This window comes from Nycticebus coucang, chromosome 2, assembly GCF_027406575.1.
Source record: "Nycticebus coucang isolate mNycCou1 chromosome 2, mNycCou1.pri, whole genome shotgun sequence".
Lineage (NCBI taxonomy): Eukaryota > Metazoa > Chordata > Mammalia > Primates > Lorisidae > Nycticebus > Nycticebus coucang.
In genome coordinates, this window is record NC_069781.1 from 176,583,810 (window position 1) to 176,599,525 (window position 15,716).

A 15,716-nucleotide genomic window follows, 5' to 3' on the forward strand; every position below is an offset into this window, starting at 1 on the left:
TTTTTCCCCACCCCGAATGATTTTAAGTTAGTCCCCAAACACAGCCTGTGTGGGGTTAAATACTAATAAATCAAAGCGTAATCTATATTCCACAAAAGTATTATTTTCTGCTTGTGTTTCTGGGGATAACATGATCTGAAATTATTACCAGCTTGTCTAAGTACAGAAGTTCTTCACTGAATATTCACAGTGAAATATGATTTGGTAACACAGTTTAAACCAGCTATGTACTTGGAGTTATGTCAGTAAGGGGTGAACTTTCTTTTTCCTATGTAAGACAAATGACTTTCAATGTTAAAAGACAAAAGCAAAACAAACAACTTTGATTTGTCCCAAGTGTTTATGTTAAATCTTGTCAGGCCTTGCTAACAAGAAAATCATGGTGTATATGTGAAGAAGGAAAAATAATCAATTTTAAGCTAAAAGGCAAGAATTGTTTATCTTTACCATTAAATGCATATGTGCCCAAGCCACCTCTGATGTGCCATATTTGCCTGGTTCATTGTTCTTTAGAAGTGTGGGGACATGTTCGGGGAGCCCAGATCCACTGTCCCATCACCCCCCTACGGAAGGGCAATGATGGCTCAACTCGTTTGCAAACTGAAAACTTTGGGGAGAAAAAAATAAGAGGTCATCATTTACAACTATATTAAATATTGCTAATTACTGTATGGGGCCAGCCTCCTCACCTCACAAAGCAGCCTATAATTTTACCCTGAATTATTGCTTCCCTATTATTCCACTGTTTCTTCCACTGGAGATAAAGATGCGTTTTACATGTCTAATGCAGTTGTTGGGCCCAGTTAAACTGTACACTAAGAAATGGAGTACAGAATCAAAAAAAAAATGCAGTTTATTATTGTAGATTATTCTTTCTCTTGATATAACCAGAATTGAAAATGAAAGGAAAGCACATAGGAACATCACGCATGGTTAGTTAGTAACTCAAGATATAAAACAATTTTGCACAGCAAAATATGTAAAAGAAAAGTAACTGACAAGATTTTTTTATATTTATTGTGGTAAGATTTACTTTTCATTTCTTTTTAAAGACAGGATGTCAGTCCCTGAAAATAACATTTACTGATTATTGCCTTTAAAACTGTGGATTTTTTTTTAAGTTACAGAAAATCCAGTTCTGCACCACAATACAACTGTAAAAAAATCTGCATCATCTTAAAACTGTGCAGTAATGCCATTTTTATAACTGCATAAATTTTATTAGCGTTCTAAACAGTTTTGCAATTTTTTTTTTTGTATTATATGCTTGCAGGTTATATCTTAGTGCAATTCAGTCCCAAATACTTTAATTTTGAAAAAAAAAAAAACATACATTTTGAATGTAAAATACCCCTACAGATATAAACAGGGGTGTTTCCCCTTTTAATACTTTGGTTTTCAATACAGTCAGTGGTATAGCAAAGACTACACATACCCAACTTATATTTAAGTTGCAAGCACATGCTATATAAGCTACTTTTTTAACAGTCCCCTTGCAAACTCTACCCCCCTTAACATCACAACAGTAAACAATTTAGTGCATCAATCTTTGAAAAAATCTACAGCTAAACAGACCTAACTCTTTCAAATTTATCTATAACATTCCTTTATCTGTAGCATACATTTTAACTGGGCTAACAGATTATAAAAACTAGAATTAAATTATATACTAGAAACCCATAGCATTCCACAGTTGACAATGACCAAAGCCAAAAAAAAAAAAATAATAATAATAAAAATAAAACAAACCAAAAATAATGGGGCAGATTTATCTTTGTAAAAAATAAATTTTAGACTGCTTTCGGCAACAGCACAATTTTAGTCCCCAAAGTGGGGCATCATTAAGAGTTCTTTAAAGTTTGCCACATTAAATTGGTAACCCACTCTGGCGTCTTTGACAAGGAATGCCTTCAGTGCGTTTACATTGGGAGGCTGAAGTTCTGAGTAACTCAAAGCAGTTTTGGAGCAGATGCAAACTTTCATGGGAAGAAGGCTCTAAGGTTGCACTTTTTTGTTCTGAACTCAAAAAAAGTCATGAGGCAAGAAAACAAAAGTATGAATGCCATGCTATAAGTCTTCGAACGTCCATTTCCAAGCCAAAAAGAAAAAAAAAAGAAAAAAATAATTATACCATGCATGTCCAGCATGCAGGCTTTTTTTTTTATTAATATAATGTCTCTTTTCCATAAAGTCTTTGAAACAGTTATAGTTCATTGTTGCTAAGACAAAGTAGCAAGCATAATAATGCATGAGATGAGAATGAGTTTTTTAATGGCAGACTAAACTCTCAGATTTGGCATCACAAGGCCAAAATTCACAAGTCACACCCAGAAAGTTGATGCAGGCTTGATTGTGGCAGGTTCATGAGGATTTTTTTTTTCTATTTGAGCATAACAATGCTAAAAAAAAAAAAACCCGATGGAACTCAGCACGCTGCAAGTCTATAACATTTCACATTTTTTTTTCTTTTGCAAGCTCAATCTCACATGAAGAACTCAGGAGAAGAAAAAAAAAAACTTTGCTTCTTTTTTTTTCTTTTATATCGGAGGTGGGCGAGATGGGTGAAGAGGGGGAGTGAGGGTTGAAGGTTGGGAAAAAGGTGGGCAACACAGCAAGCTCCAAAAGTAAAATAATAATAAAAAAATTCCAAACAAAATAAAACACACACACGCACAGAAAAATGAACACCAGCTCATGAACTGAAGAAAGAAAAAAAAAAAATACGTGAATGATGCAGGCTTCAAAGGTGAGCAACGTTTCACATGAAGAACTCCGCAGAGATCTTTGAACACTGTGCAAGTCGGGGACGGGGGGTGGGGGGGTGGTGGTGTAAAAAAACAAGCTAGCAAGTTATGGAGAATATCAGACTGGCCATCCATGAGCCAGACACCCATTCCCTCCCCAACTAAAAACAGCCATCACCACCACAAACTCGAGCAGGGTGTGTGTGTGTGTGTGTGTGCGCGCGCGCGTGCAAGGGGCCCAGGGGGGGCGGACTTGGCAGGGGCGGGGGTCAGGGGGTGGCGAGCGCGGCTCTGGAACTAGCAAGCCCACACCCGAGCCGGACCCCCGCGGAGCACTTATCAGGGTGGCTAGAGCTGAGATCGCGTGTCAGACTCACATGAAAAATTCGGGAGAGGACGGGTTGTCGCTGCTCGAGCCGTTTTCTCGGAAGCCGCTGCTCACCAACTTCTCGTATTTCTCCTTGTACGCGTCCCTCTCGCGCACCAACCTGGAGATCTCCTGCTTGAGGTGGTCGACTTGCTGCAGTAGCTGGTTCTTCTCCGACTCCAGGACGTGTCTCTGCTGCACCCTCTTGAAGCGGCAGGACTGGGCATAGCCGCGGTTTTTCAGGGTCCGCCTCTTCTGCTTCAGCCGGATCACCTCCTCCTTGCTGACCCCGCGCAGCTGTCGGTTCAGCTCGCGCACCGACATGGTCACCAGCTGCTCGTCGGAGAAGCGGTCGTCGAAGTGCAGGCCGCCGGCCGCGTGGTGCGGGTGCAGGGCGCCCCCCGCCCCCGCCGCGCCCCCGCCGCCGCCGCCGCCGCCGCCGCCCCCGGCGCTGGCTGGGCCTCCGCCGCCCGCGCCGCCCGCGCCCCCGGCCGAGGCGGACGCGCTGCCCGCGGCGCCAGGCGCGCCGGCCGTCGGGTGGTGGTGGTGGCCAGCGGCGTGGTGGTGGTGGTGGTGGTAGTGCTGGCCCGCGCCGCTCTGCGCCGCCGCCGCTGCGATCACGGCGGACACCACGGCGGCGGCGGGGCCCATCTCCTCGCCGCTGCCGCCCAGGGAGGCGCCGGCGCCGGCTCCGGCCGCCGCGGCCAGCTGCTGCGCCCCCCGCGCGTAGCCATCGAAGCCGCCCTGGAGCTGGTGGCTGTTGCTGATGAGCGCCTCGACCGCGTCCTCGGGGCTGAAGCCCAGCGCCTCGGGGTTCAGCTGCTGCGGGTAGCCGGTCATCCAGTAGTAATCTTCCAGGTGCGCCTTCTGCTCGCTGCCCGAGCCCGGGCTGGGCGCCGAGAAGCTGGGGGAAGGGGGCACCGAGCTGCACGGCGTGCTCATGGGGGTGGAGGACAGCGAGCCCCCGGCGATGAGACGGCCGCACTGGCTGATGATGCGGTCGGTCTCCACCGGCTCCTTTTTCACTTCAAACTTCATCAGATCGAAGTCATTAACATATTCCATGGCCAGGGGACTGGTGGGCAGGTCGGAGTTGCTCATTGCCAGTTCTGATGCCATTCTCCTGCCGCCGCCGCTCCGCCAGATGGGCTGCAGGAGAGGGGCCAGCGGGCTGTGCTGGGTGGCCAGCGGGTGAGCCAGCTTGCCGGGCTGGGGCGCTTCTAGCTCGCGCGGCGGTGGCTGGCCCGAAACCTCCGAGCGCGCTCACACCCCCCCGCCCTGCCCGCGCCCCCCGCGCCCGCCCTCCCTCCCCCTGCTCACGCCAATGTGCTCGCTCGCTCGCCCCGGCCCCTCCTCGCTGGCTCGCCTCCGTGCGCGCGGAGCCGGCGGCTTCAGGCTCGGGAAGGTCCTCCGCGGGCTGCGGCGGCGGCGGCGGCGGCGAAGCCGGAGGAGCCTGGCGCGGTGCGCGGCGTCCCCCGCTCGCCGCTCCGCTGCGCGCTTTGCATAAGGAGGGCTCGCCTCGCCCGCCGGGGCTGCAGGCGGGGCGCGCGCGGCGGCCGCTCGGGGCTGCAGGCGCGGCGGGCGGCTGTCCGGGCGGCGCGGGCCTTGGCACGGGGGAGTTAACACTTCATGCTTCTTGTCTCTTCTTCTGCCTGGTTCTCTTTATTATTTTTTCTTTCCTCTCTCTCTCTTTCTCCCTCGTGCGCTCTCGCTCTGTGCAAAGTGCAACGCAGAGGCGCAGCCCGGCTGGAGGAAAGGGAGGGAGGGGGAGTTTAGTTCTTTCTTGCCGTTTTTTTTAAAAAAAAGCAAAATTGCGAAGTCCTGGGGAAAGACGAGGCAGAGAGCAGACGGGGGAGGTGGAGGCCGAGCCGACAAGCAGCCGGAGCTACAGCTCGAAGATGAAAAAAGATTTTAAAGCCTCTGGTCCAGCAAGAAGAGTTTAAAGCAATTGCTGAGTTTTATAGCACTCGTGACGTCAAGCCCAAATGGGAAATTGACTGGCACTCCCGGCCAATGGGAGGAGGCGAGAGCGGCCGCGATTAGCATAATAGTATAGAAACAAGGAAACTTTTCGGAGCTGTCAATCAGGGCCCAATCAGCTGACTGTCAGCTGGGACCCGGCTGGCTTAACCCTTCCAGCGCCGCAGTCTTCCCAGGAGGGAGCGAGGCCACCGCACAAAGTTTGGTGTCAGAGGGAAAGGAGTTTTATAGACGGGCTTCGAGAACCCAGGCGGACCCGGGTGGACGGTTTGCTTTTCTTTGGAGCGCGAGAGAGGCCTGCCTTCCGGAGCCCGGGCTCCCCAAACGCTTTCTCAGCCGGGATTGGCCTGACTCCCCTCCCCGCCTACCCTCCACCCCCAGGACAGTGAATTCGCCTAGCAGATTTTTCTCCTCGCTTCACCCTTGGCACCCAGGTGTCTGCTGGGGGACTTTCTTTCCTTGAGCCTGGCTGTGCCCAGGGCTCAAATTGGCCCCAACTCTTTGTATCTCTGCAGGGAGCTGGGGCGCAGGGTGGCGGGGGGAGAGTGCTGGGGCGCGGGGATCCGGACTGAGAGCGGACGCCGCCCCGCGGTATGCCTGCCCGGCGGTTTGGAGCCCTTGCGAAGAGAGAAAACTCCTTCAATCGCCCTCTTTTAAAGGAGGTAAAATAAGTTGTTTAGGGACAGTTCTTCTCCGGGACTGCCCACTGGAGTCGAGTGCCCTTACAGGGAGCGAGCACCAGGCTGAGTTAACTCTGGGAAAGCTCAAAGTCAGGCTCAGCCCTCCAACTCCCAACTCCCCCGAGTTTGGCCTCCGAGATTTGTATTCCACCTCGCCACACTGCAGCCCGTCCCCTCCCCCCTCCGCGTTCACCTATCGCCTTATGAAATCTCACCCCTGTTTATCAGGGTCTGGAGCGCCCTTTGCACTTTTACGTTTCACTTAATTATTTCGGACTTGATCTTGGCTGGGAACAAGGGGGAAAAACCAGCTCCTCTCCAAGGGTTAAATTTTAAACCGCGGTTTCTCGGACAGTCCCGGAAACCCAGAGCAGAGGTGGGGGGTGCGGGGGAGACCGCTTTTCTCCCACCCTCACTGCACATGCTAATAACGAGTTCAGTTTTATAGATTGATTCTGCTAAAGCTTATGTATAAAAAAGAAGAAAGGAAAGGAAAAGAAGAGGGAAGAAACCAACAATCCTGTTTCTAAGATTTTAAAGTGATAGGCAAATCGGAGAAGCCGAGATTTATTTGCGGGAAAGCGAGAGTGTGTGAAGCCGACCCAGCATTAGGAAGACCAGCCCGCCCACTTGGAAGTGGAGACTGTTGATGCCTCCAATTAATGAAAATGCATTTGGTGTTAATCGTATTTATTTTACTTTAGGGGAGGGGGATACGCTAGGAGGGTGCATTAAAAAAAAAAAAAATCTGAAAAGCCTGCAAAAGGATGGAAGAGTGAAAACTATTGTTGGACCGAGTTGGTTTTTACCTCAACAGCGCCACCTTTCGGCAAAGGTCAGTTGAAATTGATCCGTGTCCAGTTTTGTTGATGAAGTGAGGGTGGAAACAGGAAAGAGGCGCAGAAAGTTAGTTTCACTGCAGTGGGAGAAGCTGACTCTGTAGGAAAGGGGCCCCCCAAAGTGCCGGCAGATGTGGGAATCATTTGCTCCCTCCTGTCCTCTTTGTTGACAAGGAGTCCAGGGGACATAGACGCCCTCGGGGAATATATAATTCAGATTGAGAGATCTTTGCAAGTGGATCCCATGTAACAGGGCCCCTAACCTCTTAGAAGTGCCAGATTGGGTTTTAAGCGGGGCTTTATGGCAGTATCAATAGAATTAAAGTTACTTGCAATTCAGTGATAAAAGAGATGTCGCTAGTAAGATTAAGTGCCGCGCTATAAAGTTGTTTATCTGAAAAGTAATTCTCAGAAAACCTGACTTCTGACACTTAGTCATCTATTAAGCCAGCTTCTTGAACATTGCACTTCAGAACGGTCTTATCCACCCCTCAGCAAACTTCACTATTTAAAAGGAGATCTTAGGCGTCTCTCATCCGCTGCGTACTCCAGCTTAAACCTGTGTTAATTTCCCTATTCTGGCAGCCTTCGGTTGTAGGAAACCCAGGAATCCTTTATAGGAGACTTCCCCAAAAGATTAGTAGACACATCGAATCCTAAAAGACTAGTGCTGCTGGTATTTTTCAGATATCATTACTGCAGAGAAGTTGTTTGTAAGGGCAGTTTTGGTTTTATAGGGGCACTTTGTTGAGGTGAAATAAACTATGTGTGTTACCAGTTTGGGGAAGAAAAGAGTGAAGATTATGTCAATATTTATGCAACCTAGAAGAATTCTCTTTCTTTCATCCCCTTTAAGAATATTTTACCTACCAATGAAGTTGAGAGATTATAGTTTATGTATTCAGAGGAAAATCCACCACTTAATTTCCATAAACATGTCATTTAGCACTGGCTACAGCAATGATTTTCTAGGTCTTCTTAAAAAATCAGTAGCCACAAAAGTCTGAAGTTTATATTTTCCTTGTAAAATATGAATGTAAGTGTATTTAGAGAGAATTCTTTTTTTGTGCATTCATCCTTTTGCATCACATTTTTGTTAAAAGCTGTAAGGTATGATCAATGCCTCTCAAAAAAAGTCGTTTTGGCAGAAACACAGAAACTGTTACATTTATAAATAAGCAATATTTTATAAACCAAGTTCACTCATGACAAAGACCATACCATATAGATTCATGGCTGTGTACCTAATAGCTGCATTGCTATTTATCATTTCTAGAAATTAAATGTCCATGTTTAGGAAGCTACATGTATTATTATGTGCACATTTTCATGGTTTATTTTTGTACCGTGCTGTCAAGCCATGGTATTTCTTTCTTTCTTTTCTTTCAGAGGCTTTTCCAGTGTCCCCTTTTCTCTTGAAAAAAAAAAAAAAAAAAAAGAGGATCAGAATTATTTTGTTTAGATGTGTAGCAGCAGGGCTCACAGACTTATAACTTAATTCTCATTTTTGTCTTCTTTACTTTATTATTTAGTGATTCACAGGGGTGTCTAAACATTTACAGTTCTCTGTTAACAGCACTTCTCTTATAACAATGAGCTCTCTCATTTTAATTAGTACTATTCAGGTTTTTGATGCTCTACAATTACAGTGGGCCACATTTCTTTAGACTCCTTTGCTAACATTGTTTGTTTCACTTCTATCCGAGCCAATCTAATCCAAATACAATGTGAGCTGTGTTGTCTCACTGCTTAATATCCCCTTGCCATAGATACCCTGGTAATCTCTGTCGAACAACATCCCGTAATTTAGAAGCTACATGTTTGTCATTATTGACCAACTCGAGCCAGTGGCATTGAAGTTTCTGGAAGCAATGAATATTTATAGAAGATTTTTGAAGGGGAGGAGGCATGGGTCGAATCACGCAGAATATTTCAAAAGAGTCCCATCAAAAAACACAGTTGTAGTTCCATGTCTGTACATGCATCTAACAGCTTCATGCAAAAAAGAAAAAAAAAATCTCTGTTCATAAGCAAGTTACCAAGATTAAAAGCTAAAAGGAATACATTTTTCCTGATTGTGAGTTACAGCAACTGAAGCATATCATGTTGGAATCAGACATACATAATCTGAATAGAGGGGGATGCTTCAAGTATAATATCTAAACTCTCTGTTTATCTAGGAGCTGATTTTGTGGTGCAGAACTAACCAGTATCCACTAAATTTCACAATGAAACCAACTAAATTGATTTGAGAAAGAGTTCTTCAGAACAACTGAATGATAAGGCATACACTGTTCTTAGGTCTAGTGTTAGATAAAGCCTCTTAACAGTCTTCAGTTAGCTGGGTAAGGAAATCACAAATCATTGTTAGCAGATTCATGGAGGAAAATTAATAGAATCAGACGAGATAATCTGATAAGGGTAAAATTGCTGAGGAAACAGTCTTGCCTCATATTGGAGGATGTGAAACAACAGTCTGATTACTAGGAGTCGTTATGAATAGGTGAATTATGTGCTAAGTAATCATCAGAGTAATTCAGCATTTATTAATTCTTTTCTCTTTAAGCAATTCACAGTTGTAAGTTAAAGCCGCTCTCTCTTTGAAGACACATCTTTTATAATTTTTATTAGAGGTAATTTATTATTTGCATTACCTGTGTTTACTTCATAATTGAACATTTTGCATTCAAATTTATGTAATGCATTATGCTTGAGAATATATTTCTGCCTGATTAGCATAAATAGTCACTTACCTCATGAATTACTAACAAAGTTTATCTTAAAATATAGGTTTTTTTTATTAAGTGGAACACAAACATATGTACAATAAATTCTGATTTTCCGGTGCATTAGAGAACAACTCTCATTCAGTTAGGGGGAAGCGAGGGGAGGAAGCAAAATACACAGAAATGAAATTTGTAGGTTTCTTTCCAAGGGCATCATTTAGACAGGGGTACATAGGGTGGGGTGGGGGGAAAGGGTTGGGCTTTTCATATGCTGTATTGGATTATTCACATCTCAAAGTGTGAATTCTGGAAAGTCCTGTTATTAGTGATTTCTACCTTTGCCGACAACCATGGTAGCAAACCAGTGACAGAGTTTGAGGGTTCTGCTTATTTTTATTTTTAATGTGTTTGTTTACTTGTTTTTGTCTCTGCAGGGTTCTTCCTTAGAACATAACACACACTGTTTAATGAAATGCTTGCCCGTTTGGCCCCACAGATGCAGAAAAGCCAGATGTTTTCTCCAGTGGGAATTCCTGGGAAGGTGTGGTGGTCCTTTTCCCCACTGTCATCCCAGAAAGACACCCAACATGGCCTGGCAGACAGGCAGTGATTAACAAATAGTTTTGTACACACATGAACAATGGAAGGAGAGGACTTCTTTTGGTCTTAGGCAGTAGAGAGAGATACAAGAAGATGGGCCTTATTTCCCCAGACTTGCTGTTCCAAATCACCAGATTTCTAAGTTTCTTTTTTTTTTTTTTTTTCTTTCTTCTCTCTTTCTTTTTTCTGGGCATATCCATCTCCTTAAATTTTTCTTTTCCTTCAGTTAGGGGTTGCTTAGGATGCGACCTTTCCTTAGCATCCCTTTTGATCCTACTCACAGCTTATACTGGTGAGGGAGTTTGTCTCAAAAGCATTCAACCCTTGGAGATTTTTATTGTGGTGAATGCAGAACTGATTAAAAAAAAAAAGAAAGAAAGAAAGAGAAAAAGAGATCTGATATTGGAGCAATCGTTATGTGTCTTTTATGCACGGTAACTCAGAGGACAGGCTCCTGGGTAATGCTAGCTTCCCAACCCTGGTGATGGGGTGATTCATGGCTCCTGTTCCAAAGGCATTTAGCAGCCATTTGACCTGGGAAGGAAATGGAGTTCTAGAAAATACAGATCAAAATCAAATACTCCTGAGAGTCTCAGAATGAGTAGGTTGATGCAGAGGATTTCTGAACGTGTGTGTTTCTGAATTTGTCTGGCTGGGGCCTGCCAGCCAGAAAGGGGTCCCCTGTGGCCCTGTTTGATACCTTAGTTCTCGGTTGCATCGTGGGTGCTGTGGTGCGTCCCCACACATTGTTCTCTGCACTAAAAACACCCATTGTACACAGCGACGTCCTCACCGCATCAGCCCTCACGACAGAGTGTTCCTGATCTGATGAAGAATGAGAAATTGGGCTAACTACCCCCCCCCCAAAAAATTAAAATTAAAGTAAAATGTATAGGCTTCTGCTAAGATTTTATATTTAGTAATTTTATGATGGTGATGCATGCTCCTTGTTAAATATAGATATGTGGACAAGACAGAAATAGGATAACAATGTAAAGGATTACTAGTCCTCACCTTCACCCCAGACCCCGCATCTTGGTCTCATGTGTTACCACCTGTAATAACTGGGCTGTGTGGACACTTTTTGCAGAATGGCGTGCACATAGTTCTTTAACTTGAGCTCCTTTTGCATGCACATAGTTCTTTAACTTGAGCTCCCTTTAAAACACATCCGCCTCGTAACAAGAGAAAACGAGGTTTTGCGTACTTCTCTCTTCTTTGGCAGAATTCACCTAAGGGAAGCTCAGATTGAGAGGAGAGATCTGACCTTCACATCTTGCTTTTAACCGACGCACAGATCTGGATCCACTTTACAACACCCTGGCAGGTGAGCTGGCAGCATGCAGGGCTGACTTCTCCACTGGCTGTAGTGGACCCAGGGCCCACAAGAATGTTTGGGGGTCTGCCAAAATGTTTTAATTTCTTTTAAAATCAGAAGAAAATAAAAAGGAATGTAAGCTAGCATGAATTATAACTATCATCATACTAATGCAGTTATCAAATATAAATTAAAAACTTTTTTATAGGAAAAGAGGTAGGAAGCCAAAATGCTTAGGACCCCCCAAAGTCCTCATCACACCTAATTCTGACAGCGTGTACTTGATCATCTGAAGGGACAGGAATGCTCACTACCTCTCAATGTTACCTTCCATCTTATCCATAGATCTTCCCATAGTTCTTGAGGTTGTAAAGAAAACTGTTAGTTTGTTTCAGCAGGAAGTCCTGCTCCCTTCATCTGTACATGAGTCCTTATTTTTTATATTCACAAGCCCACGTATAATAAGTGCTCCCCTGCCACAGAGTCTTTGGGAGGCTGGAGACAGCCAATATGACGCCCTTCCCCTGCCTTTTGTTTTTCACTCTAAACATAATCCTTTCACCATCTCTATACATGCCTTGATTCCAAGTGCTCCTGGGAGTGTTGCCAACTCCCAGGCAGACCCACCTGGCCCCTGCAGCCCTCTCAGGGTGCCAGTCTCACAACTGAACCCAGATATTGCAGGTGTGAGCCTGTCCAGACAGAGTGAGCGTCACACTGTCCTTCCCTGAGCTTCATCTGTCTGCTCCTGATGCAGACCGTAATTTCAGGGCCCTCTCCAGCAGACACCTAACGCGGGAGACTCACCTAGCATGGATGGGGGCCTGGGGCCTGGGCCTTCTCTTCTCCTCTCTCCCCCGCTCCTAGATGTTTGTGTGCTGATGTTTTTTTCAACCCAAGCACGGAAATGTGCAACAGTCCTCAGCAGGCTCCATCCCCTTAGATTCAGCCTGTTCCCGACTTGTCGAAATCTCTTTGGATCTAAGATGTGCCATCGACTAGTTTTCATTTGCTTTCCAGCTCGGTGCCAGCTGCAGATGAAATTGATGTGCTTTTTATATGACTTACCCGCTCTGAACCGGGCCCCTCATCTGCCAATATGGTATTGTCAGGACTGGAGACGGTGCCTGTGAAGCCCCAGAGGAACTCCCTAAGTGGCAGGTGCTCTTCTGAATTTCCTTCTGTGCCCCCGAGTTGTTGATAACAACATTGGAAAGGACCCAGCCCTGTGGCTTCTGGGGGAGACTGTCCCACCGAACTCCCAATGATTATGCAGAGCACCCCACCGGATCATTTGAGTGCTAGTGGGCAATTTAAACTGACTCAGTCTATTTGGTAATTGGAGTAATTTTAAACTAAATGACCCCATCTGGATGTCCTATACATACCCTTCTAATCGATTCTAAAATAACTTCGCTTTTTTGATGGTGTAGGCAAAGCTCTCTGTTGGAGAAGATAGATTACTAGGTAATTGTTTCACATTTCACACCTGCCTTTGTCTTTGTAAACCTTTGCCCTGTCAAAACACAAAGCAGTTGTCCAAAGTTGGGACCTTGGAGACTAATAAAAAATAGATGTAACCCAGAAAAAAAACAAGAAGAGCCTTGTGTATGTGTAAAAGCACATTTGAGATCCGTCCTTCCTTCTCCGTTTTTCCCTCATGTTTAGGTCATCAACTTCCCTGTCATTTCCTTTTGCCAACTTTGAAGCCCGGGGGGCTCAGAGGCATTTTCTTGAAAAGTCCAGAGTTTTAAGTATCTACCTTTGAGTTGCCACTAGTGCCCCCAACCCCACCTAGTCTCTCTTGAAAGGACCTAAATTGTGTGGGCTTTTGTAGAATGTCCTATTTGAGGCCCCCATCTTGTACCCTGTTAGAGAAACCTGGAAGCCAGAGCAGTGAGCCAGCCCATGAGTTATTTATGACTAGCTGCCTGCGCCCTGCTTGAGGGAGCTGGCTCTGCCCGTTTCAGCAGACACAGTGCGGTCCTCAGCGCTGGCTCAGGAGGGGTGATGGTCACCCTTCAGGGAAGCGTCACTGGCCGTTGACTCCTGGCTCACCTTAGAGCTGCTGAGTAGGGACTGGGTTTGGGTGCTGTGTCCCTGATGCGTTCCCTGCTGGCTGAGGTGGGGGGAGGGTGGGTGACCTGGAGACACAGCCTCTGAGGTCAGTGTCCACATCTGTCCCCCGCAGAGTCACTCTCTGACCTCAACAGAGCTCTTTGCTCTCTTTCTTCACTTTATTTTTTTTTCCAGTCTGCAAACAGACTGAACTGCATGGGGAGGTTGTAAAAACCCTTCTGGACTGCATGGAAGGAATGTTCTCGGCCCTTTGAGGCTGAATAGATGGTAGGTAAACAGAGACCAGTCACCCATAGACACAGAAGAAAGCTGACAAGCTGGGCTGTTGCACAGTAGAGATGGGTCGTAAATGCAAAGTCACAGTTATTTTCAAGGTCAAAGTGACAGGTCCAGCAAGGCAGAGTCAGACCTTCCTGCACCCCTAGGCCAGAGGATGCTGGGGCTCTAGGTTGATATTCTTCAGCAGCACAGTGAGAAGAACAGTGTGGATTTCTGAGGGTCCCCTAGCAGGGGGACACACCCCGACAAGGATGCGACTTCTTCTCGGCCACACGAGTGAGACCTTGGGCGAGTCTGCTGACCTCTCTGGGCCTTAGTCTTTTCCTCAGAGGCAGAGAGGGTTTCTGTGACAGTGATGAAGATGAGCACCCAGTGACTGGCACAGTGCCTGCCCCCTGGTAGTGAACACTCAGAAAAGAGGGACCTGTCAGCACGTGCCAAAGACTGCCTGACGTTCTCTGCCACCATCTCAGGCACGGGCCTGGGAAGTGTGGGGGACTTGGGAAAGATCCCCCCCATTCTGCTGTCTTTTATGCTCCTGCCTGAAAGTGCCTCTGCCCCAACCTGGCCTCTCTCTTTCCCTCTCGCCTGAGTCTGCACAATTCCGCTCTCCTCACCTTCCCCGCATGCTGTCCTATTTCCTACTAATTTTGTCTCTTCTTCAGGTCTTGAGTTTTCTTTTAAAAGCCTTACCTGCGTCCTCCCTCCTGCCCATGGGCAGGCCAGGTACCCCTGTGCTGCTGTACGGCTCCCTGCTCACTCACCGCCAGTATCCTGCACCCAGGGATGGCACTTCTCCACCTACCACAGTGCCTGGCACGTAATAAATGCTCACTATGTAAAAATGACCAAATATTCAAATTCTTCACTTTATTATTATTACTTTAGATATATAAATATAGTTTTAATTAGTTTTTTTTTTGCCAGGGCCTGGTTTGAACCGCCACCTCCCATATATGGGGCCGGCACCTTACTCCTTGGGCCACAGGCACTGCCCTCAATTACTGTTTTTCTTTTATTGTTGGGGATTCATTGAGGGTACAAGAAACCAGGTTACACTGATTGCATTTGTTAGGCAAAATTGTTACTATTATTTTTGAAGCTCTAACCCACACTAATGTCCTACCATGTGTCCCAGAGAACAGGATGTTGAAAGGTGTCTGGCTGCTCTGTTGCCACACAGCTGTCCCTGCTTCTGCCTCTCACTAGTCCCACTGGCCCATCCCCCAGTGACCAGCCTGCTTGCCTTGCTCACGTGTTAGCTTTTACCTTTCTGAGATGGATATGGGTGGCAAACACGGTTGAGACGTGGGGACCCTGGAACTGAGGTGGGCCGTGATGAGTCTTGCTGAGATGGATTTTGGGATGAAGGGAGGGGTGGGATTAAGGGCTCCGCTGTGAGCAAGGTATCCTGTCCTGGCACAGCTGCTGCTGCTGGCGACAGCCCTGGTGCGGCTCTGACTCACAGCTGCTTCCCCAGGGCTTCCAGGCGCAGGGACGCTGTTTTGTAATCCTTAGCTAAGAAGGCGAGGCCCGCCCCCATTACCACATGCCCTAGTCCTGCCCATTCTCCACTGCACGGCTCAAGTGCAGTGTCCCACCCGAAGCTCTGCGCACAGCGCCAGGCAGCTAATGAAGGTGGGGAGCTCATACGATGCCTCCGGGGCTCCTGTCTTGCATTCCTGGGTCCCCAGTATTGTAGCTCCCCCTCTCTTTGAGTGTGTGTTCACCAGGCATAGCAATGCACCACTTCCTGGCTGCGTGACTTTCGAGGGGGTCCTTTATGTGCTTTTTGAGTTTCAGTGTCTTCATCCGTATAATGGATGGCAACAGCCTTCTTTGGGCTGCAAGTGAAAACATTTTGACCTAAATTGGCTTCTGCAAGAAGGGAATTTGCTGGCTCACATGACCAGAAAGTCTAGAAGAGAGCTGGTCGTCAGGCCTGGCTGGGGCCGGGGGCCGGACGGTGTCATTGGGAGGGAAGCCTGGCTTCCCTCCATTTGTGTGAACTCCAGACCTGGACTTCTCATGGGGTTGCGATGGTTGCAGCTGGTTCAGCCCTCAGTCCCCCCAGGCTAGGTCCATGGGAGCCAGCCCGAGTCCC

General features: G+C 46.9%; 1 protein-coding gene and 1 long non-coding RNA gene across 6 annotated transcripts in view; one reads left to right on the plus strand and one right to left on the minus strand.

Moving 5' to 3' along the window:
- Positions 1-5,126, minus strand: part of MAF (MAF bZIP transcription factor) — a 347,162-nt gene extending 342,036 nt beyond the window's left edge. For all 3 annotated transcript variants that reach the window (XM_053608919.1, XM_053608928.1, XM_053608911.1), the window contains exon 1: positions 3,122-5,126. In XM_053608919.1, coding sequence (XP_053464894.1) covers positions 3,122-4,230 — 1,109 coding nt within the window. In that variant the 5' untranslated portion in view covers positions 4,231-5,126. The remainder of the gene's footprint in view (positions 1-3,121) is intronic.
- A 372-nt stretch (positions 5,127-5,498) lies between these two features.
- On the plus strand, positions 5,499-12,842 carry LOC128598500 (uncharacterized). Of its 3 annotated transcripts, XR_008383639.1 has the most exons (4): positions 5,499-5,753; positions 6,476-6,606; positions 9,177-11,263; positions 12,275-12,842. It is a non-coding gene; the product is annotated as an uncharacterized LOC128598500 (long non-coding RNA). The 3 variants fall into 3 exon arrangements; XR_008383635.1 differs by lacking the exon at positions 5,499-5,753 and having other exon boundaries at positions 5,761-6,606; XR_008383637.1 differs by lacking the exon at positions 5,499-5,753 and having other exon boundaries at positions 5,761-6,606; positions 9,771-11,263.
- Positions 12,843-15,716: the final 2,874 nt, after the last annotated feature.